This window comes from Hibiscus syriacus, unplaced genomic scaffold (genome assembly GCF_006381635.1).
Source record: "Hibiscus syriacus cultivar Baekdansim isolate YM2019G1 unplaced genomic scaffold, ASM638163v2 tig00111392_pilon, whole genome shotgun sequence".
In the NCBI taxonomy this organism is placed as follows: Eukaryota; Viridiplantae; Streptophyta; class Magnoliopsida; order Malvales; family Malvaceae; genus Hibiscus; species Hibiscus syriacus.
The window spans coordinates 2,968,004-2,992,374 of NW_024063078.1; the positions used below are offsets into that span (position 1 = coordinate 2,968,004).

At 34.5% G+C, this 24,371-nt stretch overlaps 6 protein-coding genes across 7 annotated transcripts; 4 read left to right on the forward strand and 2 right to left on the reverse strand.

Annotated features, from left to right (window-relative positions):
- The first annotated feature begins 371 nt into the window (after positions 1-371).
- Positions 372-5,996, forward strand: LOC120160433 (ethylene-responsive transcription factor 3-like). Its single transcript, XM_039170852.1, has 2 exons — positions 372-1,428; positions 5,987-5,996. Exon 1 carries the CDS (start codon positions 710-712, stop codon positions 1,388-1,390), a length of 681 nt encoding a protein of 226 aa, XP_039026783.1. The 5' UTR covers positions 372-709; the 3' UTR covers positions 1,391-1,428; positions 5,987-5,996.
- LOC120160432 lies at positions 4,644-6,704 on the forward strand. The gene is made up of 4 exons (XM_039170851.1): positions 4,644-5,242; positions 5,614-6,063; positions 6,139-6,454; positions 6,536-6,704. Exons 1-4 carry the CDS (start codon positions 4,841-4,843, stop codon positions 6,670-6,672), a joined length of 1,305 nt encoding a protein of 434 aa, XP_039026782.1. The 5' UTR covers positions 4,644-4,840; the 3' UTR covers positions 6,673-6,704.
- Positions 6,705-7,678: 974 nt separating this feature from the next.
- On the forward strand, positions 7,679-9,617 carry LOC120160431. The gene is made up of 4 exons (XM_039170850.1): positions 7,679-8,133; positions 8,315-8,764; positions 8,840-9,146; positions 9,228-9,617. Exons 1-4 carry the CDS (start codon positions 7,735-7,737, stop codon positions 9,377-9,379), a joined length of 1,308 nt encoding a protein of 435 aa, XP_039026781.1. The 5' UTR covers positions 7,679-7,734; the 3' UTR covers positions 9,380-9,617.
- Positions 9,618-12,118: 2,501 nt separating this feature from the next.
- Positions 12,119-16,181, forward strand: LOC120160430 (EH domain-containing protein 1-like). Of its 2 annotated transcripts, none has more exons than XM_039170848.1 (16): positions 12,119-12,286; positions 12,377-12,456; positions 12,776-12,844; positions 12,936-12,993; positions 13,184-13,239; positions 13,382-13,424; positions 13,512-13,573; positions 13,872-13,988; positions 14,102-14,204; positions 14,292-14,341; positions 14,566-14,694; positions 14,779-15,030; positions 15,105-15,184; positions 15,304-15,430; positions 15,525-15,668; positions 15,786-16,181. In XM_039170848.1, the coding sequence occupies exons 1-16, from the start codon at positions 12,202-12,204 to the stop codon at positions 15,969-15,971; spliced, it is 1,641 nt and encodes a 546-aa protein (XP_039026779.1). In that variant the 5' UTR covers positions 12,119-12,201; the 3' UTR covers positions 15,972-16,181. The 2 variants fall into 2 exon arrangements, with proteins under 2 accessions (XP_039026779.1, XP_039026780.1); XM_039170849.1 differs by having other exon boundaries at positions 13,875-13,988; positions 15,786-16,180.
- Positions 16,182-16,265: 84 nt separating this feature from the next.
- Positions 16,266-19,387, reverse strand: LOC120160652 (GDSL esterase/lipase At4g26790-like). Its single transcript, XM_039171014.1, has 4 exons — positions 19,381-19,387; positions 18,596-19,014; positions 18,017-18,506; positions 16,266-16,512 (listed from the first exon to the last, which is right to left on the reverse strand). Exons 1-4 carry the CDS (start codon positions 19,385-19,387, stop codon positions 16,319-16,321), a joined length of 1,110 nt encoding a protein of 369 aa, XP_039026945.1. The 3' UTR covers positions 16,266-16,318.
- Positions 19,388-22,272: 2,885 nt separating this feature from the next.
- On the reverse strand, positions 22,273-23,909 carry LOC120160530. The gene is made up of 3 exons (XM_039170940.1): positions 23,432-23,909; positions 22,968-23,126; positions 22,273-22,725 (listed from the first exon to the last, which is right to left on the reverse strand). Exons 1-3 carry the CDS (start codon positions 23,711-23,713, stop codon positions 22,597-22,599), a joined length of 570 nt encoding a protein of 189 aa, XP_039026871.1. The 5' UTR covers positions 23,714-23,909; the 3' UTR covers positions 22,273-22,596.
- Between the last annotated feature and the right edge of the window lie 462 nt (positions 23,910-24,371).

Consider the following 24,371-nt stretch of genomic DNA (forward strand, 5'->3'; position numbering starts at 1 on the left):
GGACAATGAGTATGAACCGATGATAGGGGTGTGGTCGGGAGACGACATCGGTGACAATGGTGATCGCTGTGTGAGCCACCGCTGACTCGAGGTGGGGTGAGAGAAGAAGAAGAAAAGAGGGGTTAACGGGATTAAGTGCCACATTAGCTGAAACTAATGAGAGTAAATGACAGGAACCTTACTGAAAATGAACTAAAAGTTTGATGATTGTATTGCAATTTTTAAAAGTTGGGTGACCAAAATGCAAACTCCCTAAAAGTTTGGAGACTATTTGTATACTTTACCCAAAAATTATTACTATAACTTTTAATTTTAATTTTAATTTTCGTGTGTGTAGAAGTGAAAGGCCTCTCTTCTGGTGCCATCCAGTTCTTAGCCTACCAGTCTTCTTCTTCCTCTGTTTAGCTTTTACTTTCATTTTCATCTTCCTTCCTTCTTCCTCCTCCCTTTGTTTTCTCTCCTTTTATCTTCGATCTCTCCTGGTTTCTGTTTTTAGTTTCAAAAATAGGTAGGTTTTGGATGGGTTGATTTGGTCGATGTACTTCTTTTATATTTTTTTGTTAATCTGTAATCTTTTCATCAACCCCTCTGGATTGTTATAAATATTATTGTTATTATTTCAATCTTTTTAAGTTTTAAATCTGATTTTGGATTTGTCCTTTGAAGGATTGAATCTAAAAGTCCATTTAAAAAAAAATATTTCTTTCCGATGAGGAGAGGTAGAGTTGCCGCCGCCGCCGCAAACGCCTTAGCCACGAAACCGGCACTACAACCTAGCGGATCTATTAAAGAACTGAGATACAGAGGTGTTAGAAAAAGACCATGGGGCAGATTTGCGGCGGAGATTCGAGACCCTTGGAAGAAGACAAGGGTGTGGCTAGGGACCTTCGACTCAGCTGAGGATGCTGCTCGGGCTTACGATGCGGCGGCGAGGTCACTCCGTGGACCCAAAGCTAAAACTAATTTTCCTTTAGATTCTTCAAATCTCACGGCCTTTCCTTTAGAGACGAACCATCATCACCACAACGATGGGTTCATAGACCAACACCGGTTATACACGATGGGCGATTTTCTCGAACACGGAGTGAATCCACAGATACCGACGAGGAGTAGCATGAGTAGCACGGTGGAGTCATTTAGTGGACCCAGACCGGCCCAACCACCGCGACAGAAATCGACGAATTTTTCATTGGTTTCGACTAAAAAGTACCATCCGAGGACGCCGCCGGTAGTGCCGGAGGATTGTCATAGTGAATGTGATTCGTCGTCATCGGTTGTCGACGACGGAGATATCGCATCGTCTTCGCGTAGGAAAACATTGCCTTTTGATCTCAATTTTCCACCGTTGGATGAAGATGACGATCTCCGGTGCACTGCCCTATCTCTTTGATCACGATAACGATGATAAAATCGGCGAAGACGAAGATGGTAAATTATTGAATCTCTTTTCTTTTTTTAAAATTTTTAGCTTTTTTAAGCGAAAAAAGAAGCAAAAAAGGAGACATGGTTAAGATGAAACAGTCTTAATCCCTACGAGTATCATTTGTTAGAAATATGATTACGATGACGATGATTTAGGGTTTGTGATGCTATTAAGTCTCATTTCTGGGATTACTTAACCTTCTGTTATAGATCCCATGTATGAAATCCTCTCAAATGGATTAAATCCAACCATTTCCTTCATTTTCTTTCTTCCATGGTCATAATGATTCAACTTGGTGCATGCAAGATAATAAAGATGGTAGATCCATAGAATCGTTGCAATAAATTCAGTCGCAGAAAGAATTTTTCATACCATGGCCGTGAATCAATTAAATGCTGCAATTTTAAAACTTTCATCAAATCCAACAAAAGGATAAAGAAGAAGATGATTGAATTGGAAAGCACCTTGATATCCGATCAAATTGTATTGATTTTCCCCCCATTTTCTGGGTTTGTTTATTGATTTTATTTTTTCTTCATCGGGTTTTGACCCAGAATGACCTAATTTCAGGATCGAGATGTTTCCAGGATGCTTCCCATATGGGCATATGCTTTGCATTTCCAATAATTTGACCTTTCATTGGTGGTTGATGCAGTCATTCATTTTATTGTTGATGGATTTGAATAACAAAGTTTTGATTAACATAATAACATTGTGTAAAGCATGATAAACTTGAACAAAGCCCTAATAGACCTTGAAACAAGAGCCGAAGCTAGTGTAGGAGATTGGGAACCAATCACATCTTTGCAGCCGCACCATCCACTGAGACTATACTTCCAATTTTAGGGATAGTTGCATTGTAATTTTAGGTATATAAGTTCTAAACAAACCAATCAATTTATCTTTGTAATTAAAAGAATCGTTGTTGTTCTTAGAGATAATTATTTGAGCATCGGTGACTGCAATAGTGATTATACATTCATTGTCCAATGATTAAGAGTTCTAAAAACAAATATTACTTTGTAATCACATTAGCTTAATTAAAAAAGGTTATAAAAGTTCAAAGTGCGATCATTTAATTACAAACAAAAATAAAAAGTATATTAATAATTATTTGCACTAATTTATTTATTATTGGATGAAATGCAACAATTTAATTAACATTTTATGCACAAATTAGCATTCCAATGGTTAATGTTCACCTTGAAGTCTAAATGGGCTGCACCCAAATTTGGGTATAATAATATACAAATATGCATCCAAAGAGGAAGGTTGGATGAATGGTATATATTTCTTTTGCCAACAATGCATAGAATAAATTCAGTTAACAATAATAGAGGAAAGCATAATTTCATAAATCCATCTTAATTAAATCACAATTTCAAATTAATGAAGATTTTAGATATGAAAGGTTAAATTTACTAAATTGTTTCAAATCAGGATCAAATTTATAGGAGGTATAAGTTTTGGGGACTAAAATTATTATTAGACATCTTTTTTATTTTAATGATAAAATGACTTATTTATAATAATATTTTAATCGAGTGATTAAATTAAATCGACCTGTAGAATCGAGTTGAAATTAAAATTAAACAAATAAAATAATCCAAATTGGATGAATCGGATCAGTTTAGTTGATTTTGACTTAATTTTACTGACCCTAATAAAAATCATTTGAAATCAGTGAAGACTTAACACTTATATGCAATTGCTTGTCCATTTTTCATTCTCAGAATTGCTTTAGTCCTCCGATTCTTTCCACTCTCAACACCGAATGAATCGTCTCTAACCTTCAACGTCAACATCTGGTATCAATAATATGATTTTTGCAGGTGAATCAATCGTTGAGCTGGCTTTTTCCTACCAGTCAGATTACAAATTCTAAAAAAATATGTCAAATCACATGGGTGAAATCATACAACTTTTAATTAAAATAAATCAAAAAAGTCTAACCAATCACCAAACCACAGGGTATCAATGGAAGCAGACAGGTTCAATTGACAAAAGAGGAAAAACCAGATGAAATTGATTCCTTTGCCAACTTATCTGAACTAAAAAAATATATGTTTGCTCTACTGCTAAAGAGCAAGTTCTGCAATGAACATTGAACAAGTATGAACAGATAGATAATTGGAGATTAATTGTGGTGATTATAGGCTGACATTGTCTAAATTCCCATGTGGCAATGTCATGTTGGTAATTTGCATTAAGAGTGGCCGAGTTTACACGTTGCATGTGACGCTTGCCTGGTCCCTCCACTTGCTGTATTGTATACTCTTATCAGTATCTATGTTGAGTGACTCTGTAGCACATGGAACCTTGCTCATCTGCAATCTTTTGTTCAATAAACAAAAAGGAAGAATCAAAGAATCCAACTTTCAACTTCATTTGATAAGAGGGTTTTTTGTTTTATATATTTCAAAGTCAAAATTTGATATGAATAATTTTTTATCTTTGAATCTCAAAACCTTTTTTCAGTTTGGTCTATGAATAACTTTTTTTTATCCAAATTAATCCTAAAAATACTTTTTTAGTCATTCTAATGGTATGATAATTTGAAATTATGTCAAATGTCATACTCATACCATCCTAGTACAACACCATTAAAATAACTATAAATGAGAAAAATTGTGAATTCCAAAGGTTAATATAGACAAAAAAGTTCAAGATCAAATTAGGAAAAGTTACCAAATTTCTTCATAGAGTTGCAGTGAAAACTTTTAGGTGTAATTGTGATTTTAGTCCTCTATTGGGTTGAAAATTGGAATCTAATCCCTCTATTTTAGTTTGATATAATTTGTTTCCTCTTCTATTAATGTTATTGGGAGGTCTAGTTTGATACTACTGTTAATGTGAAATTTTCATTTTGCTGTTATTTAGTCTCACACTTAGATCCGCATGAAAATTCAATAAATCATGTTGAATCGTCAATAGATTTATATATTATGTGAAAATTTAAGGCTAGTTTAAAAATATTCCATGGCATCATTTATAATGGTTACAAAAGAGGATGTTATCAATTTGGAGGTAGTAATAATTAAATTGTGTTAAAGTTAAAAGATTAAATTCTAAACTTCAGCATAAAAGAGGGACTAAAACTAAAATTAGATCAAAATTACAGACAGATTTGATGGAATCTTTTATATATGTATATAAAATAATGGAGATTAGGCTAATTATCCAGCTCCATTTTAAGTCTTTTGTCCAAGCTGTCTCATTGATGACCTGTAAACGACAGGCTTAACCATGATTCTTCAAAATTAAGACCACTTGATCCTAGGACCAAAAAACCCAACATCTGATGCAGGCACAAATGCTTCACAGATCCCTTTTATAAATGATTGTAACATGTCTGAAGTGATTCCATAGTTTCTCCTTTTAAACCCCAAAATTTCCAGCTTTTTCCACAGATCAGCGATGGGAGACAACATGGAACCACTGGTGCATCGAACTAATAAGTTGGCAAGATCCATTTCTCACGCACAAGACGAGTTGCACAGCTTCAGAACATACCTAAGATGGATGTGCGTCGACCAATCCAACATATGGATGGCTTGTCTGTCTTGGTTCATGTTCATCGTGTTCGGTCTCGTTGTTCCCTGTGTGTCCCATTTTTTGTTAGCTTGTCCCAGTTGTGACGCTACGCATGCAAGGCCCTATGATTGGGTGGTTCAGCTGTCTTTCAGCAGCGTTTCGGCATTGTCTTTCGTTTGCTTGACGAGGTTCGTGAAGAAATATGGTCTGAGGAGGTTCTTGTTCTTTGATAAGCTCTGTGATGAAAGTGAAACTGTTAGGAAATGCTACACTGTTCAGCTCAATGTAAGTTGTTTAATTTAGTTTTTTTTTTCTTTTGAATATATGAGATTTTGAATTAATATTTTGAATTAATTTCTGGTTTCTTTGTGTGATCTTGTTGTTGTTTGATCTTTAATCTGGAAATTTCGGGAATCTAACATGTTCTAGGAGCTTTACTTGATCAAATAACCCGATAATTCTTTGCGTTGGCTGGAGTTCTAGACTCTTCATTGTGGAAGATGACGCACCCTTTCCTTTTTGTACAGTGAAAATGAGTCGTATGTATTGAATTATTACTAGAATTGTATTTATGAAAATCAGTTCGAGTTCGGGTCAGTTTCAAATTTGGATGATGAACATAATTATGAATTCATTTCACTGTTTAATATATGCAGAAATCACTGAAGATGGTGTCGATTTTTGTCTTCCCATGTTTCATAGCTGAGACAGCATACAAAGTATGGTGGTACGCCTCTGGTGCATCCCAAGTCCCTTTCTTAGGCGTTGTGTGGTTGAGTGACGCTGTAGCCTGTTTCATGGAGTTGTGCTCCTGGCTCTACCGCACCACCGTCTTCTTCCTCATTTGTGTCCTGTTCCAACTCATCTGCAACCTCCAAGTTCTCCGGCTCCACGATTTTGCTCAGGTTTTCCATGTTGATTCAGATGTCGGTTCGGTCTTGGCCGAACACCTTAGGATCAGGCGGCACTTGAAGATCATCAGCCATAGATATCGCACATTCATATTATGGTGCCTCATTTTGGTCACAGGCAGCCAATTCACTTCATTGCTTATCACTACAAAGGCTGATTCTGATCTGAATATTTATAAAACCGGAGAACTTGCCGTAAGAGTTCGATATCGATACCGGACTTTGATTTACTTAGATTGTTTAGATGCTAACGTGTTGTTTTTGTTGCAGATGTGTTCTATAACTCTGCTAACGGGACTCTGCATATTATTACGAAGTGCAACAAAGATTACACACAAAGCACAAGCGGTCACCTGCCTTGCTTCAAAGTGGCATGTCTGTGCAACACTAGACTCATTCGATGCGAACGACGGTGAGACCCCGAGGACTCCGGCCATCCACGGCCAGCAAGCGCTTCCTGTTGTGGGTACAGACGGTGAATCTGACGGCGAGGATGCCGGCGATGAAGAAGATGACTTGGATAACAGCAAGCTGATCCCTGCTTATGCTTATAGTACCATCTCATACCAAAAGAGACAAGCTCTAGGTAATAGTTTATATAAAATGTGCCGTTTTAGTATATGGTTGTGTATTTTAATTTTTGCATTGATGATTTGTTTGATGACAGTGACGTATTTCGAGAACAATCGAGCTGGGATTACAGTGTATGGGTTCATGTTGGATAGGAGCACTCTTGACACCATTTTTGGGATCGAATTCTCTCTTGTTCTTTGGTTGCTTGGAAAAACCGTTGGTATTTCCTGATTTTCATTCCCCAAATCTTTTCATTTTGTAACTTTATGTTTTTTTTTAAAATCATTTTATTTTCGTGATAAATTAAATATTAGACCTTTTAGTCTCTACCTTTGATGATTATTTTACTCAAATTTCTGTGCCATATATTAATTTTGTAATCTTCAAACAAGCCATTAACCAATGGCTATAGCACAGGGAATCAAAGTTGAAGGGGAATAAAGAACATATGATGTATTCATTTCCCACTTTATTCCCATCTAAACTATTAAAAATGTCCCTAAACATCATATTCTCCAATCAACAATGAACATGCCATGTATACCCTATGTCTTTCTAGTATTTAATATAATTGTACAGATACATAATTGCAAATTAGTTGTATCTCATTTTTACTCTAAATTCTTGATTGACTTCATATCACATGTTCATTAAATACGAACTTAATTGAGAAAAATGAAAAACCATTATTTTAAATATTTATAATATATTATTACGATTTAATTTTTTTTGAATAGATTACGATTTATATTTTAATTGATAAATAAATTTAATTTAATTATAAATAAAAATATAAACCTTTATTTAAAAATTTAATTTAAAATTAATAAAATTATATATAAATATTTTATCTGCAAAAAGATTTTTTTTAATTTTTTTTAACGTAATCGTGACACAATCAAATGAAGCGCAATGTCTTGTTTGAGACTTATTAATGGCGGCCTAGCTTTACACGTTGCATCTGATGCTTGCCTAGTCCCTAAGTTACGTGCTTAAGTTAAGTACAATGTTTTGTTCATTAAAGAATTAAAGAATCCAGTTAACCATATTAATTATTTGAACAGATTAGGGTGTCCCATTGAAGATTCCTCAAAATTAAGACCACTTGATTTTTGGATAAAAAAAACTCATCATCAGATTCAGACACAAAACACTAGACAAATTCACTTTAATGTTCCATTACATGTTCTCCTCTCGTTGGACGACACATCCCCTATAAAACCAGCTTCTACCATGTCTAAACCACTCCCTTAATTTTCTACTTACGAACCCCAAAACTTTCAGCCTTCATCCATGGGAGACATGGAACCCTTGGTGGATCGCAGCACTAAGTTGGCAAGAACCATTTCTCACGCACAAGACGAGCTACACAGCTTCAGAACATGCCTAAGATGGATGTGCGTCGACCAATCCAACATATGGATGGCTTGTCTGTCCTGGTTCATGTTCATCGTGTTCGGTCTCCTTGTTCCTTGTGTGTCCCATTTTTTATTAGCTTGTCCCACTTGTGATGCTACGCATGCAAGACCCTACGATTGGGTGGTCCAGCCGTCGTTGAGCAGCGTCTCGGCCTTGTCTTTCGTTTGCTTGACGGGGTTCGTGAAAAGATATGGTCTGAGGAGGTTCTTGTTCTTTGATAAGCTATGTGATGAGAGTGAGACTGTTAGGAAAGATTACATCGTTCAGCTCAATGTAAGTTTTTTTCTCTTTCGTTTATTAGATTTGAATCTTTTTGGAGATTTGTTTCGGATTATTTGTTTTCGATTCGAGTCAAATTCGGGTGTTAATTGGTCGAGTTTGAGTGAGTTTTGAACTTTGGATCACGTTTAAAAGTAAAAAATTATGAATTCATTTCACTCTTTACTCTATGCAGAGATCACTGAAGATTGTATCTATTTTTGTCCTCCCCTGTTTCATAGCTGAAACAGCATACAAAGTATGGTGGTACGCCTCTGGTGCATCCCAGATCCCTTTCCTAGGCATCATGTGGTTGAGCGACATGGTAGCCTGTTTCATGGAGTTATATTCGTGGCTCTACCGGACCGCCGTCTTCTTCCTCGTTTGCGTCCTGTTCCAACTCATCTGCAACCTCCAAGTTCTCCGGCTCCAGGATTTCGCTCAGGTTTTCCATGTTGATTCGGATGTCAGTTCGGTCTTGGCCGAACACCTTAGGATCAAACGGCACTTGAAGATCATCAGCCATAGATATCGTGCATTCATATTATGGTGCCTCATTTTGGTCACCGGCAGCCAATTCACTTCATTGCTTATCACTACAAAGGCTGATTCTGATCTGAATATTTATAAAACCGGAGAACTTGCCGTAAGTGTTCGATCTCGATACCCGGGTTGGATTAACATATATATTTCCAATGCTAATGTGTTGTTTTTGTTACAGATGTGCTCTCTAACTCTTGTCACGGGACTCTTAATATTGTTGCGAAATGCTGCAAAGATCACACACAAAGCACAATCTATCACAAACCTCGCTTCAAAGTGGCATGTTTGTGCAACATTAGACTCCCGTGGTGTGAACGACATCGAGACGCCGAGCTCCCCGGCCATCCACGCCTTGCAAGAGTTTCCTAATGACCGTGAATCCGACTGCGACGATGCCGGAGATGAAGAAGATGACTTGGAAAACAACAAGTTGATCCCTGCTTATGCTTATTGTACCATTTCATACCAGAAGAGACAAGCTCTAGGTAAAAGTTCATATAAAATGTGCGTTTTAAGTATATGGTTGTGTATGTTAATTTTTGCATTGACGATTTGTTTCATGACAGTGACGTACTTCGAGAACAATCGAGCTGGGATTACAGTGTATGGGTTCATGTTAGATAGGAGTACTCTACGCATCATTTTTGGTATTGAGTTATCGCTTGTTCTATGGTTGCTTGGGAAGACCATCGGCAGCCGTTTGGTTAACGCAGTATAATATTACATTTGAGTAACAGTATTTAGTACGCCTATGTTTCATTACTCGATTTGCTTCATTTGTGTAGAATCTAAAGTTTTGCCATTTGATTTGCAGGATATGATTGCGTTTTCCTCTGTCTTTTGACTGTTTTCATTTATTTCTTTTAAGGGTTGATTAGACATCGTCACGGTTGATCAAGATGACGTTTATCTGTTATATTGTTAATTTTACATGCTTTGTATCATCGGATTGGACTTGGATACGTGTTATGTGTTCATTGATAACTTTTCACATTGCTCGAATTTAATTTACAGTTTGTCAGTAATCTTTCAGTAGTTTGATCTCTTTTTGTGGTTCGTTTGCCGATGCGATCAGATCATATATGTTTGTATCTTTTGTATGGTTTTTATGTGATCTTAAGTTGTTAGTTTCATTTTAATGATTATATAAAAATATCCTAATTATGAGTTTAATTTACGATTATGATCATAAATTTTTATTGTGATTTAAGATATTTTATATTTTAAATAAAATTAGTGATTTATTTCAAAAAAAAAAATTAAATATGAGCCTGTACAAAACTAAATCTTATTAAAATATTTTTTTTATATATAAAAATAGTAGATAGTTTTGTTAAATAGGAAGGAAATACTTGAAAATATTTAAATAGATTACAAAAATATGAGTATACTAATTATATTAGTAATCTTATATTCTGATAGTTCTATCTTAAAAGATAATATCATATTATGTGAATTAAATATTTTAATATTTCAAAATCTTAATATTATTAAGAAAATTAAATAGTTAATTTAAGATAAATTTTAGATGTGAATCAAATGTACGAATATTATATCAGAATATATGATTATATATTACATCTTAAAGATATATGATGACAAAGATTTCAAAACTGAAACTCTAATGTTCCTACGACATCATCTCTATAACTGAAACCCCAAAATTTATAGGAATCTCGAAAGAGATTAAGTCTATCTAAAATAATTCTCCCAATTTTAAAGCATAATGATAAAAAAATACTTTTAAGTTTGATTAAATAGTCACTTCGACCATTTTTTAGATCATTTTGACCCTCAAACATTTCATTTTTTTTAACAAAAAAGTCCCTTTGTGAATGGAAACGTTGGTCAAAAATGATTAACGCTCCAAACTAAGAGCATTTTTGTTCTAAGATAAAACATTCATGGTCAAAATACTTCAAAAAAGTAAAACAAGTGATAAAATGACTATTTAATAAAATATTAGTCGTTAGGTGCCATTTCACCTTATAAAACATTCATGGTCAAAATATTTCAAAAAAAGAAAAACAAGTGATAAAATGACTATTTAATAAAATGTTAGTCGTTAAGTGTCATTTCACCTTAAAATGAAGCATTGAGAATCAAAATACTAAAAAACAAAATTGTGCCAAAATAATTATTTAGTCAAACTTGGATAGTTTTTTGATAGAATGCCTAATTATAAATGTTAAGATCTAGTTCATATACATAAATCAAATACTTTGTCACTAAAAATCTAATTTCATGAGATTTATTGACATAAAATAAGTATTTACTTATTAAATAAATTTAATTATTAAATAATCTTTTATGATTATAATAAAATACTATTTAAATTTTAATTAAAATTTAAGTTAATAACTAACAAAGGAAAAAAACATAGTATAAAAGAAGTGGTAAAGACATAAAATGATGGAAAAATATGAAATACTAATGCTTTTACAATGACAACACATGGTGTTCCTGTTTTTCAAATATACAAAATATTGTCAATCATGAATTAAGTACTGAACTTGCTTCAATGGTTAGGCATGTCTATATCCATGACTCATGTTCAAGTTTTTTTATATGCTTTTAATTTTTACCAATAAAGTAAACTATAAATATTTTATAATTAAAATTAAGATTAAGATTAATAGAATGTATAATTAATAAGGATAAAAAAATATTATTGTATAAATTTATTTACTTGTCACGTCAATAGTTTTATTAACAAATGAGAAGTTTAGTATTTTGATGAGTTTTATAGAAATTTAAAATGATGTCGTTTTGATACGATATTAAATCAATTTTCATATTATTATACTATTTGTGATTTAATGATAAAATAATTAAAATACAAATAATATTAAAATAAAATATTTTTTGTCAAGTTTATAATTTACCAGGTATTTATTTAAAGGTTCCACTATAAACTATGTAATGTAATAAAATAAAATCAACTGACATCCATATTTTCCATGCATTGCACACCGACCTTTCAAATGAAGACCTCTCAATGCGGCATTGTCAACGAGACTTAAAACGCTATCAATATTCAATCACGAATTAAATACCATTTAATCTTATTTCAATTTGGTAATAACATTGTTTTTTTATCATAGGATATATAATATTAAAAATTATTAATTGAATTTTAATTTAAATCAAAAATAAAATTTATTATTGTTATTTTTATTTTGACCTCTAGTAATTATTAATTACCCCATTTTCTTTTTTATTTTTAATAACCCACTCTTGGCGCGAGTCTTAAGACGAAACAGCAATTAAAATCCAAAAACGCTGTCGTTTGTAAAAACTTTCAAAAAGCCGACGTAATATACGACGTCGTATTGAATTTTCCTTTTAGTGGTGTTGAAGCACTCTCCCAAGTAAAATACGGGCGCGGTGCGGGTGCGGCAGTGCTTTTACTCCCTTTTTCTTCGATTTTTTTTTGACTATTTCTCTCTCGCTCTGTCTCTACTGTTTAGAAACCAGCTTTTCTCTTATCGAACGCTTGAAGTGAAAAAAAGGACGGAGTTTACTGTTTTCTCTTCAGAAATGGAGATCGGGACCGGTCGAATCGGTTCGAGCTCTAAAGAAGACCAGAAAATTTATCAGGAGTGGTTTAACTTTGCTGATTCTGGTACAGTTTAATTGTTTGATTTTCGTTCGAATTTTTTAATCACTTCTGTTTATTTTTTTATTCTAGTAATTTTCAAAACTATTTTGGTAGATAATGATGGACGCATTACTGGAAGTGATGCAATCAGATTTTTCGGCATGTCAAATTTATCGCGACCAGATCTCAAGCAGGTAAATCTTCTTTTGTTTTCTTCACTTTTGCTAATTTTATCTTTTGTTTATCTGTATACAGCTTAAACTTAAACTTAAGAGTTTGTATGGAAATAGTCCTAAGGCAATTTTAACTGCTTCTGTTGCTTGTTCGTAAACTCTGAAAGTATCTTTAATTGAATCATTGAGGTTTTATTTTTAATTAATTCAACAAAATCATAGGGGATTGGAGTTTGATTACTGTTCTTGATTCTTTTATGTTTTTTTTTCTTAATGATTCGGCTTCATAATGGGCACTACGTTGAATAGCTTTGTGCTTTCTTGTTTTGATTCCTCAAAGGTGTGGGCAACTGCGGATTCTAGAAGACAGGGATATCTTGGTTTCAAAGAATTTGTCTTTGCTATGCAGGTTAGGAGTTGTAATTTTTCTTTGGATTGTGATCATATATATTGCTGTTTGATTTCTTCAATTCTGACTTGCTGTTACTTTTAACGCTTAGCTGGTTTCGCTGGCGCAAGAAGGCCGGCAAATATCACATGATCTCATGAATGGCGATGGTATGATGATTTAGCTTGTCCCTATTTCTGAATTTCATGCTTTGAATTTTTATTTCAGGTTAAAAATTTCTAAGGTGTATTTATTTATCTAAAAAAAACTGTTTTTTGGTTGTTTTGCTGGTACATTTTGTATTCTTGTATAATGGATTAGTTGTTAAAGCTAATGTTAAGATATGCTGATATATTGCAGTTGACTTTGAGAATGTCAAACCTCCTGTAATGGAAGGCTTGGATATATTACTCATGGTATGGTTGCTGCTTTCTTTTGCCTTCTTAAACTCTTTGTTCTTATGCTTAGCATCAAGACATTCTTACACTTTTGCCTTAAACTCTATGTTCTTATGCTTAGCTTCTGGACATTCTTACACTTTTTGCTTCATTTATTCAGAGAAAGAAACAATCTTCAAAGTCGAGTGCCCTTGAAAGCAACGGTATGACTTTCTCATTGTAATCTTTGATGATTATTTTACTATGTTTTCTCTACCGTATTATTAATTTTATTTTTCGGGGTAGTGCAGGTAGTTCTTCAACGGAAACATCACCTGCAGCTCAATGGTTTTCTTCAAAATCATCAAAGAAGGTTTGTTTCGTTATTTTATAATTGGTCTTTCATCACTCTTAATGTTCTTGTTTATTACCTTCTTTTTTTAAAAAAAAATAAAAAATTATCGTCGTATTGTGGCTATAAATAATTCCTTTATTTGTATCAAATGTATATTTGACTCTTTATTTTACTTCCGGAAAACTTATTATTTTAACTTTGATATTTGTGGGTTAGTGATGTTAATATGTGTCCAGTTCCTTTAATTGATCCCTTTTAGTGTGCTTTTATTTATCTGCATCCTTAGAGTTGGTAACTAATCCTTTTTTGTGTATAACAGATATCTTTGACGTCTGTGACTTCAGTTATAGACGGCTTAAAGAGACTGTACCTTCAGAAGCTGAAGCCTTTAGAAGTTGCATATCATTTTAATGATTTTGTATCCCCATTGTTGGTGAGTAAGTTGTAGATTCGGCTCAGTTTTAACTATCCTTGAGTATCTGCTGAAGTTTTATTTAACATCTCTCAAAAGCTAATCAGCTGATTTTTTATATTCGTTTGTTGCAGACAAATAGCGATTTTGATGCCAAACCAATGGTTATGCTTTTGGGTCAATACTCCACTGGGAAAACAACCTTCATTAAACATTTGCTTAAGACTAGCTATCCAGGCAAGTGATCCTCTCTCTCTCTTACACATACTCAGACATCGTCCCTGCCCCCCTCACTTTCACTCATATTTTTGTTATCATTTTCAGGAGCACACATCGGGCCTGAACCAACGACTGACAGATTTGTCGTTGTTATGGTAATTTCGAATATCTGCTCTGTGATATAATATCATTGATCTAGCATTAATAGTTTCAGTTACTTGGTGGTTTTAACATAAGTTATGGAAATTGATTCATAATTTTTTTTGTATAATCTTTCTGTAGTTCTTTGCTTGTTATTGATTGTTTGATGTTAGTTGTAATTGTGGAATTTTGTTTTGATCTTGTGTGTTATGTATGTCCTTTCTTTCCCTCTATGCAGTCGGGAACTGATGAAAGAAGTGTTCCAGGGAACACTATTGCTGTCCAGGCAGATATGCCATTCAGTGGTCTCACTCGTTTTGGAACTGCATTTTTGTCGAAGTTTGAGTGTTCTCAAATGCCACATCATGTGAGTTCATTGTTCAATTCTAGTTCACTGTGATAATAAATTTTCTGCTTATATAGAATTTAATATGCTCTTTCACGTCTGAAGCTGTTGGAGCACATAACATTTGTAGATACTCCTGGAGTGTTATCAGGAGAAAAACAACGAACACAACGAGCCTACGATTTTACAGGTGTAACATCGTGGTTTGCTGCAAAATGTGATCTTATTCTTCTTCTGTTTGATCCTCACAAGTTGGATGTAAGTGATGAATTCAAGCGTGTTATATATTCTTTGCGTGGTCACGATGACAAGATCCGTGTGGTTTTGAACAAGGCAGATCAAGTTGATACGCAACAAGTAAGCATTTTAGTGGCCATGCTTTTCTTTTGATGTTTGGATTTTCTTGAGCTTAACTTTGCCTTCCGTTGTAGTTGATGAGGGTATATGGAGCCTTAATGTGGTCACTCGGGAAAGTCCTTAATACCCCAGAGGTTGTGCGCGTATATATAGGGTAATCTCTTTCTGTTTGTCAATCTTAAAGATTGAAATGAATGTGTCCCAGTGTTCCTTGTTGCAACTAAGATGCAACTTAGTCTTTATCATTTGATGCTAATTTCTCTTCTTTGACAGTTCATTCAATGACAAGCCTGTAAATGAAGCAGCAACAGGTCCAATTGGGAAAGAGTTGTTCGAAAAAGAACAAGAGGACCTTCTTTCTGATCTGAAAGATATTCCGAAGAAGGCTTGTGATCGTCAAGTAAGTTTATTTTTACTATTCTTGTAAAAAAAATGAAGTATTTTTTTGAAAGACTTTGCACGTTGAGAAGTTTCCTTATATTGTTTACCTGCAGATAAATGAGTTTGTGAAGCGTGCTAGAGCTGCCAAGATACATGCTCATATCATCGGTCATCTTAAGAAGGAAATGCCTTCTATGATAGGGAAAGCAAAAACTCAACAGAAACTAATCGATAATTTGGAAGCTGAATTCGGAAAAGTATCCTCTCTCTTCTCTTTTCTTAGCGCATGCTTCTGCTTATTGCAAGTTTACATCAAACACCAAGTTCTTTTATCATGCATCAATTGCTTATGCAGAAATCTATTTGTTATACAGGTTCAAAGAGATCATCACCTACCACCAGGGGATTTTCCAAATGTGGAACAATTTAGGGAGGTTTTGAGTGGTTACAACTTCGACAAATTCGAGAAACTAAAACCTAAAATGATTCAAGCTGTTGATGACATGTTGGGTTATGACATCCCCGAACTTCTGAAGACATTCAGGAATCCCTATGATTAATTGACCGACACTAATTTCTCGGTATGCAGAACATGATCAAAATTGGATTTGCTCAACAAAAACATTAATTCTACATTAAGCAATATTGAGCCAGATTCGTCTTGGTTGCATCTTTATTAGCCCCAAGATCTGTTCTTTAGTTGGTGACTTTTCATAAATATGGTAAGCCACAATGTTCCTTATTGAGTTGACAGATCAAAGATCTTGTGGGGTCGATACTCAGACCTTGAAGCTATAGCTAAAAATACTACAAATAAATGCATTGTTGTAATATTATAATAATAGGATGTCTAGGTCTGCAACAATGAACAAGTTACAAGTGTTTCTTGTTTTTTGCATATCAGTAATTATCGGAACACGGCAAGGGTAGTTTTGACGACGTGATCAGCCATAATGAAATTTGTCTTCTCCGTTGGGTGAAATGAGTCCCAGAATATATATTTATTGGCATCCGAACATGTAAATGGGTTCATTCTATCACACAGGTAACTCATCTCGAAGTATCCCGTTCCGCAGCATGCTGTTTCTACATTTTCAAATCCTGCCATGTTGTAGAAATTTCATTAGTTAAGAGAAAATATGTTAAAACACGTCTTAATGCATGCGTGCCGACACCATGGCACATGCAGGTCGAAAACACATGCCGAACGCACAACGCGGAGGCCTGAAATGACTTGTTATCATTCGTTCTTGAGTATGTTCGCTGCATACTTTCATGGTTATATGTATGGATGTTGTAACTAGATAAAGAATACAAGCATGCCGGTAATGAATGTTGGAGGTTGAGCGTACCAAACCGCTGTCTGGTTTCATATATTTAGAGAAACATGGTTGTGTAATTAATGTTGTCCTACTGTCTTTGCCACTTATATGCATGAAGTTTAAGCCTGTAAATGAACTGAACGTTCAACGAACCGTGCGGCGGGATGTTCGTTTATGTTCGTTTATTTATTAAGCTGGTGTTTGTTTTTCTAAACAAAGGTCTTCAAAGCTCTTATGTCTACTCCGCGTAGACTACGCGCAGACATTGAACTTCGCAGACCGTTTGTTTTTTAGAAGACAATAGCTCTAAAAACGTCTGCATGTTCTCTTATTGGCGCAGACGTGGTATTGTGTCTTCAAAACTCTTCCAACCTCTTCAATGAACATTAAAAACAAAAATCTTCGCCTAAAAAAAATTATTATTGTAGTTGTATGGATTATTTAAATTTCAGTATTGTAAAACTAAAATTATTTAAATTTCAGTATTGCAAAACTCTTTTAAGTTTAAAAAAAATCAGTTTATTTATATTTTAGTTTATTTTAACAGTCTGCAGACATTAAAAAACAAATAATCTTCTTCTTGCAGACTGCATACCTTTTACCTCTGCAAAAACAAACAGCACCTAAATGAACGAACATGAACAAAATTTTGCGTTCGTTTAATTAAATGAACGAACATGAACAAATGACTCGTTCGTTCATTTACGTTCGTGAACGTTCGATTATATGTTCGTTTATGTTCGTTCATTTATGTTCGAACATAGGAAAAGTTGAATATGTTACAAAGATTATTGAAGTTGTTTGGATTTCAAGAAGATTGTTTTGTTGAACAAATTAACTTTAAGGCTTTATTATGTTCATATAATTTATTTATGATTTATGTATGTTTTTTTCGTATTCGAACAAATTAACTCTAAAGTTGCATGTTATATTAATGAATTTTAAGTTGTTATTCTTGTTGTTTATTTTTTTTACATTCGTTTGCTGTGTTCGAATAAGTTTTTTTGTGTGTTTGTATTGTTCGTTTATGTTCGTTCGTTCGTGTTCGTTTATTTATTTAAATGAACGAACATGAACAAGCTGTATTCCTTAATGAACGAACATGAACAAAAAATTTTTTGTTCGTTTATATTCGTGTTCGTTTATTTATTAAACGAACATGAACATACCTCCGTTCGTGTGCGTTCGGTTCGTTTACAGGGCTAATGACGTTCAATAAGTGGATATATATCCTTACCCTACGACTAATTAATTAGAACTGTAAACTCTTGCTGAATGCTTACCGAAAAGACTCGGATTTTGGATCATTTCTAAGAGCTTGTCGTAGGGGTTCGTCATCACGATTTGAATTCCATGGAGTTCCTGGTTCAGCTCAGCAACGGTACCCTGTAACTTTACATTGAAATCTTTAGCCACGTTATTATAGTCTTCGATACATGCGCTTCCATGCATGATATTCGTTGTTCTTTCCAACGGTAAACATCCCATCGGAGGAAGGCCGCCTATTGCTATTTTCCGAGCTCCCAACTTGTAAAGCTCCCTGATGAAATTGCTGGCGATTCCTATCAGAAAATCTTCGTATTTTTCGACTGGATACTGCGAAGATCGGGTTGGAAATGTGTAGTAGTTCTCTAGGAAGTCATTGGTTCCTATGCTTAAAAGGTGCAATGATTCACTCAAAAGCTGATTAGCTTTGTCATTGCCTAAGTACCCTCTTAGCTTGCTCTGATATTCTTTGTAGTACTCCATTTCCTTCCAAAACGGTATCACTGACTGCAAAATCAAGAGGAAAAATAAAAAAAAATGAGACTTAAATCTTCGGTAAGACGGTATAACTATCGGCTAGCCATGGCTCGCCTTACCAGGACATCAGAGGTTGCATTGTCATAACCGGTCCCAGCCGAAGCAAACGAGACACCGGAAGCAAAATCTCTTATGTCATACTTGGGATCCAAATACGCAGGTATGGTCGGCTTGATCCCAAAGGCTTCTGAAATGAAGTCCGTGGCAATCCGACCATTGGAGAAACGTCCGGTCGGCTGACCATCGAAGTAATCCCGCCCGTATGGCGCGAAATTGCTCTTCAAAACAGTAGATATCTGATTATTGTTCCCCGGATCGACAGTCGAATCTCCAAACACGATAACTGCAGGAACCATTGCACTTATTTCTGGGATTTCCGCAAGTAGATAAAAAAAGATCAACAACATGACAGCCTTAATTGCCATATTAAAGTTATCATTCCAAAATTTGTAGGTTTTGCACATAAATATCAAACCAACTAGTGGGTGAAAGGTGGTGTGATTGTTAATGAAGTGAAGAATGGGAGAAAGTTAATGAGACAGATGGGGTTTGTTGAGACTTCAAATTTAGGTGACAGGCATTGTATTCAAGGCATTGTTTTGCAATTTGCAGGGATCAACTAATTTTTTTGGCAAATCCCCACATAATATTTATATCAATGATGATAGTGGGATTGAAGCAATAATCTTGATAATGATAAATGGGAAAACTATTTATTGCATATTTATATGAGCTATTTACTCGTATTTAATCGAATTCGAATAACATAACTGATAAAAAGTGATCTATGAACATCCAAATGAATATTAAGGACCAACTGCTTTCTCACACCTTTGAAAGTTACTTTCCATGCAGTTGTAACCTTTGTAACGCTTACAAGAAACCCAGAAAAATCTTTTCTTTTTTCTGTTGTAGCCTTTTAAGCAGTTTCCGTGGCAAAAAAGTAAGCATGGAACACGAACCTTGAGTCACAAGTCAAATGTGACACAAGATGTCATTATTTCAACCTTTTTTTCCCTTTCTTTCTGACTAAATTGATCATACATATACGTGACCTATTCTAATTAGGATGTTAATTTTATCCGAATTTGATAGATTTTGATCTTTTATGGTCGAGTTCAAATCGAATTGGTCAAATTTTCTGAAGGATGAAGTTGGATTGAATTCAAGTTTATGGTGAAAAAATCCAATCCGATCCAAGATAATAGTATATTTTTCTTTTGTATATTTAAAAAATAATTATTATAATATCCATCTCTCTATTTCTTTTCAATTACATCTTTATTTTATTTAATAAAAATAAGATTTTCTTATATTCAAGCCAATTTGAATGTAGGTTTTTATCTTAAAATTCGAGTCGAGTGTCAGGTGAGAGATATAATATTCAGATAGGATTTGGATCAACCAAAAATTTGATTCGATTTGATCCATTACCATTACTCATTTAATACCTATTTTAATTAATTTTCACAATTTAAGGACCCAATTGAATGCAAAAGATTATGAGAAATTTAATTATTTTTTTAGGAAAAGTTTGAAGACTATAAAACCTTTTTGTATAATTAAACCAAAATGATCTTATTTTAATTCGATTTTTCTAATATATAGTTTAAATTATATAAATTCCATCTAGCTATAATTCAGAAAATAGTAAACACTTAAATACATTAAAATCTACATTTTTTAATATTATAATAATTATAACTATAAAACTAAAACTCAATCCATCATTATATTGTGATTTGTGAGTAATTTTTCGATGATTTCTATAACTTGATTTTCTAGAATATATAGTGATGTGTAGGTTGTAGTTATGGGGAGGCAGGACCTTGTCCCCCTTGATCAAGGGGAGATTTTCCATTTATTAGTCCCTTTCAAAAGTTTATTATTCATTTTAAACTTTCTTAAATATAAAAAAATATTTTTGAAATCTAAAAAAAATTATATTATCTCGACCCTTTAATATAACTTAAGTTTGTGTATAATTAAATAAATATTATATAATTTTCTTTTTTTATATTTTATACAAAATATTAAAAATTATGTGCCAAGTCATCATTTGCCCCAAAAAACCGACTTCTCTCTCTTCACTCTGACGCGCAGTTCTTTCTTCTAATTTTCGTCTCCTTTCCCATTATTTTCCCTCTAAAAGCTCCCGCCCATCTCTTTATTTCTAATTTTGACCCTCTAAGGCCCTCGTCCTTCTTCTGCAGAGATGTTGGTGACCAGGCCTTTGTCACGCGTCTCAAAGAGCGTCGGCTCCGCTCCATAAAAGCTTCAACCAACAAGCTTTTCCGCTCAGTTTCACTCTCGTTTGTGAATCTCCCAGTAAGGTACTAATCATTTGAAGAAAATGAAGTATATTAATAAAACCTTTATTTTTTTAATGGTTAATTCTGATAAGATTTTTATAGGGTTTAAGGGTTTTGTTTAAATCAGCTAAATTTTGATGACATTTTTTTAATCTGGGTTTTATTGCATATTTCTGTTTTATCATGTTGGAATTCTCTGGTTTTCTTGATTGATTTTGCTGCTTTTTAATTTGAATTTTATGGTTTAACTGTGTAAAAGTTTAGCACTTGGAAGTAAAATATTTTTGTATTGAAATGAATCAAACATGCCAAAGGAGAGAATTTTACTAATTGCCTTAATGCAGTTATTACATTAGTGATTCATAAGTTGTATACATTTGATCAATGTCTTGTTTAGTTTAAGGCATCATTGTGACTCAATACCTCTTGATTTCTGTTGCATTTGGGATCTATGAAAGTGATAGTAATCATTTCTCTATGTGTTTTAGAACAATACCACTTGATTTCTGTTGTAGTTGGGATCTATGAAAGTGACAGTAATCATTTCTCAATGTGTTGCAGAACTTAGCAAAGGACCTATTAGATGCTGCAAACGATTTAGGAAGGGGTTCTGCACATGTTAAAGGCAGTTTCTCTAAGATCGATGACACTGCCGGAGCTGTACCTCTCCTTAAGACACTTCTAGGAGTTGAAATGATGGGGAAACAGTTTGGAGAGGTAATTCTATGACTTTTGTTCAAATGAAGCCGAGTTGTTAAGAGTTTCTAACCTCCAACACGTGAATTAGCAGGTTCAATTTCGACATTTGTTCCTTTGTAAAGGGGCAAAATTAGCAAAACTAAAATCTCTTGAACTATGGCAGATTCATCTGAGAAGTTGTTATACGCAGTCATTTGCTTATTAAATTTCGCAGGTTTTCGCTTGTCACTCTTGACAATGTTTGTTCTCTGCATCATATTAAAATGGCTACAAACCAGCTAGAAATGTTTTGCTTTCAGGCATTTAGAAAGTTTGAAGTCAAAAAATTCAATCCTAGAAATGAACCATTTGATCCGAACATGCACAATGCAGTATTCCAAGTACCTGAATTTCTTTTTTTTTAATTACAGAATTCGCTTTCAACAGCCTAACCGGTATCTCCTCCCGTCATGTATTATTACAGGCAGTATACATGCTGTATGATTGAGTTATTCGACGAACTAAGGTTGGAGTTACTCAAAGCGTTTGATAACGATGCAGCTGAGAATAACACAAGTAACAAAGGCTCTGATGCTTGATGCTAAATCTAGGTAGAGTTGTCCTGGAAATTTTTTAAAAACTTGGTCTATGTGATTAGAGTTACATGCATGATGGATTTTTCACTTCTCATGTTAAGATTCATCTTTGAAAACTTCCTTTTCTCGATCTACACTTTTGCTCATAAATTTCCTGTTTCAATACTCGATGGAAGATGCCACAAGAGGGTTAAGCTTTTAGGTTATATTGCCATCATAAAGCATAATCCACATGGGTTCTATACTCCGTATAATAACTGCAATCACAAAGTTAGCCATGGTTCAAACAATTGCTATAGCTCGAATATACACCGCACACGATTATTTGACCAAATACTATTAGTACTATGATCGAGCATATGCAAGTATATACCTACTATCACAACTACGATATATGATCCATTATTATTATGGAGTAATCAAATTTGCGAATTCTTTTAGGCACGTGAACCCTGTTCCATAACTGATTAAATGTCAACCGATCGACCAAAATCCCATCGAGCTTGCTGCCTTCTCCCGACCGAGGCTTGTGCCAACAGAATTTTGGCTGCCATCATGGCCTTTCAAGCACAAAACTAAGTTCAAATTGCCTTTGTTCGAATCCTACAAAAAGAAAAGCAGAAAAATCTTATTTTCATCCAGTCTTCAACTTTGAGCTAGATGATGTCTGTAACCTCAACCAAGCACAGTGCAGGCCATCATCGGATGACCCTGAAGTTTCAAATATTTAACAATGTACTTCCAGAAACCATGACAGGTTTCTTATTCTCCTTTGAAGGGGTCCTATTGCAGTTATTTCTTACTTCCAAATGCAAGTAAGATACTTTGAACAGAACTTGTGTTACCTGAATTTCGTTCTTTAAAAGATTATTCATGTCCAGCTCGTTACCAGTCTTAGATGACAGCAAATCTGGGGATTGCTTGATCTTATTATCATCTGTCTTAGCTTCATCTTCAACCTGTTTTGCAGCCGCCTTTTTCCGCTCTTCCTCTACCACAACAACCTGCAAAAATGGCAATCAACAATCATTTTTAACAAAATAAAAGTACATATACTCGAGCAAAACAAACAAATTAATGAAAGGAAAACCCCATTTTTAAACTATATTGGAAATTCAGTCTCATGCTTGATTTCTTGATCCACGACGAACTGGGCAAACAGGTGATGGTTTAGCTCCAAATTAATCAAAACTACGAGAATGAAAATAATCATCGAGCAAAAACCCTAGCTAAAACCAAAGAAAAGGGATACAAAGCTTTATACTCGGACACATACGTATATACTTGTACGTAACTTTTAAACACTTACGGGGGTATAGCGGAACTTGCGCTTTGGGGGATGCTGCTCCTCGACCTCGCCGTCGACCGCGGAGGACCCGGAATCAGCAAAGGAAAGTGGGGCCCACCTACAGAGTAGGATGCTGGAAGCTGTGGAACCGTTCCCGTTGGACTGAGAGTGTTTAGCGGTGGATGAAGGCGACACGTGAACCCACTTCTTCTTCCACTTCCTCACCGGACCATTAAACACCGCCGTCGAACCACCGTAACGAGCTGAAGCTCGGCCAAGTCTGGTGGAGCCCACTCCTTCCATTTCGATATTCCAAGTCTCGAGATGCTTATCAGCTGCTGTAACCCACAGAGAGGGAAAAAAAAGGAGAGATTTTTTAGAGTGAAGGCGAAAGTGTTAAGTTCGTTTTGTACAGTTGTAGATGTTGGGTTCGGTTTCTGTAATTAAAAACAGACGAGGCAGAGATTTAAGACGAATAATCAAACTTTGTACGAGAACGGCGTCGGTTTAGTTATGTCGTTGTTCTTTAGGCGGTAATAATAATTAATAAAGTCTAAAGTGTTAAGCAATTAAACCAACATAAAATGGTCTTTAAAGATTTAATTTTTAATTAATGAAACGCACCGTTCATTTCATTGAAAATAATTATCAAAATAAATATCTGCACAACAAAGTTCAAGACTTCACCTTCAACAGCCAAAAGCTTCAAGCTTTACACACAGCAACTAACAATGGAGGTCCGTATTAACTCCATAAAGCTCCTCGGTTTAAACCAAAACACCCATCTTTTTGTTCCCAGAAACTCCATTTCTCTTTCTTTTGTAAACCCTATTCTCCAATTCAATAGCAATGTCCAAGAAAGACCCTTGAATAAATGAATTGTCCTCTTAATCGACTCTCTTCTTTTCCCGCCAAATTCAGCCGATTCAACGGCCGAAATCATCTCATCAGCAACTTTCGG

Bases quoted from the DNA above. Each gene is read 5' to 3' on its own strand.
- LOC120160433 (XM_039170852.1), top strand. From the start codon at position 710: ATGAGGAGAGGTAGAGTTGCCGCCGCCGCCGCAAACGCCTTAGCCACG.
- LOC120160432 (XM_039170851.1), top strand. From the start codon at position 4,841: ATGGGAGACAACATGGAACCACTGGTGCATCGAACTAATAAGTTGGCA. The intron at 6,064-6,138 runs GTAAGAGTTCGA...TTTTTGTTGCAG, and splicing joins ATAAAACCGGAGAACTTGCC to ATGTGTTCTATAACTCTGCT. The intron at 6,455-6,535 runs GTAATAGTTTAT...GTTTGATGACAG, and splicing joins CCAAAAGAGACAAGCTCTAG to TGACGTATTTCGAGAACAAT.
- LOC120160431 (XM_039170850.1), top strand. From the start codon at position 7,735: ATGGGAGACATGGAACCCTTGGTGGATCGCAGCACTAAGTTGGCAAGA. The intron at 8,765-8,839 runs GTAAGTGTTCGA...TTTTTGTTACAG, and splicing joins ATAAAACCGGAGAACTTGCC to ATGTGCTCTCTAACTCTTGT. The intron at 9,147-9,227 runs GTAAAAGTTCAT...GTTTCATGACAG, and splicing joins CCAGAAGAGACAAGCTCTAG to TGACGTACTTCGAGAACAAT.
- LOC120160430 (XM_039170848.1), top strand. From the start codon at position 12,202: ATGGAGATCGGGACCGGTCGAATCGGTTCGAGCTCTAAAGAAGACCAG. The intron at 13,425-13,511 runs GTATGACTTTCT...GGGGTAGTGCAG, and splicing joins GAGTGCCCTTGAAAGCAACG to GTAGTTCTTCAACGGAAACA. The intron at 15,431-15,524 runs GTAAGTTTATTT...GTTTACCTGCAG, and splicing joins AGAAGGCTTGTGATCGTCAA to ATAAATGAGTTTGTGAAGCG.
- LOC120160652 (XM_039171014.1), bottom strand. The intron at 18,507-18,595 runs GTAAGGCGAGCC...TTGATTTTGCAG, and splicing joins ATGCAACCTCTGATGTCCTG to TCAGTGATACCGTTTTGGAA. The intron at 16,513-18,016 runs GTAAGCATTCAG...ACAACATGGCAG, and splicing joins CCAAAATCCGAGTCTTTTCG to GATTTGAAAATGTAGAAACA.
- LOC120160530 (XM_039170940.1), bottom strand. From the start codon at position 23,713: ATGGAAGGAGTGGGCTCCACCAGACTTGGCCGAGCTTCAGCTCGTTAC. The intron at 23,127-23,431 runs GTAAGTGTTTAA...CCATTTTTGCAG, and splicing joins GCAAGTTCCGCTATACCCCC to GTTGTTGTGGTAGAGGAAGA. The intron at 22,726-22,967 runs GTAACACAAGTT...TTCTTTTTGTAG, and splicing joins TTTTAAAGAACGAAATTCAG to GATTCGAACAAAGGCAATTT.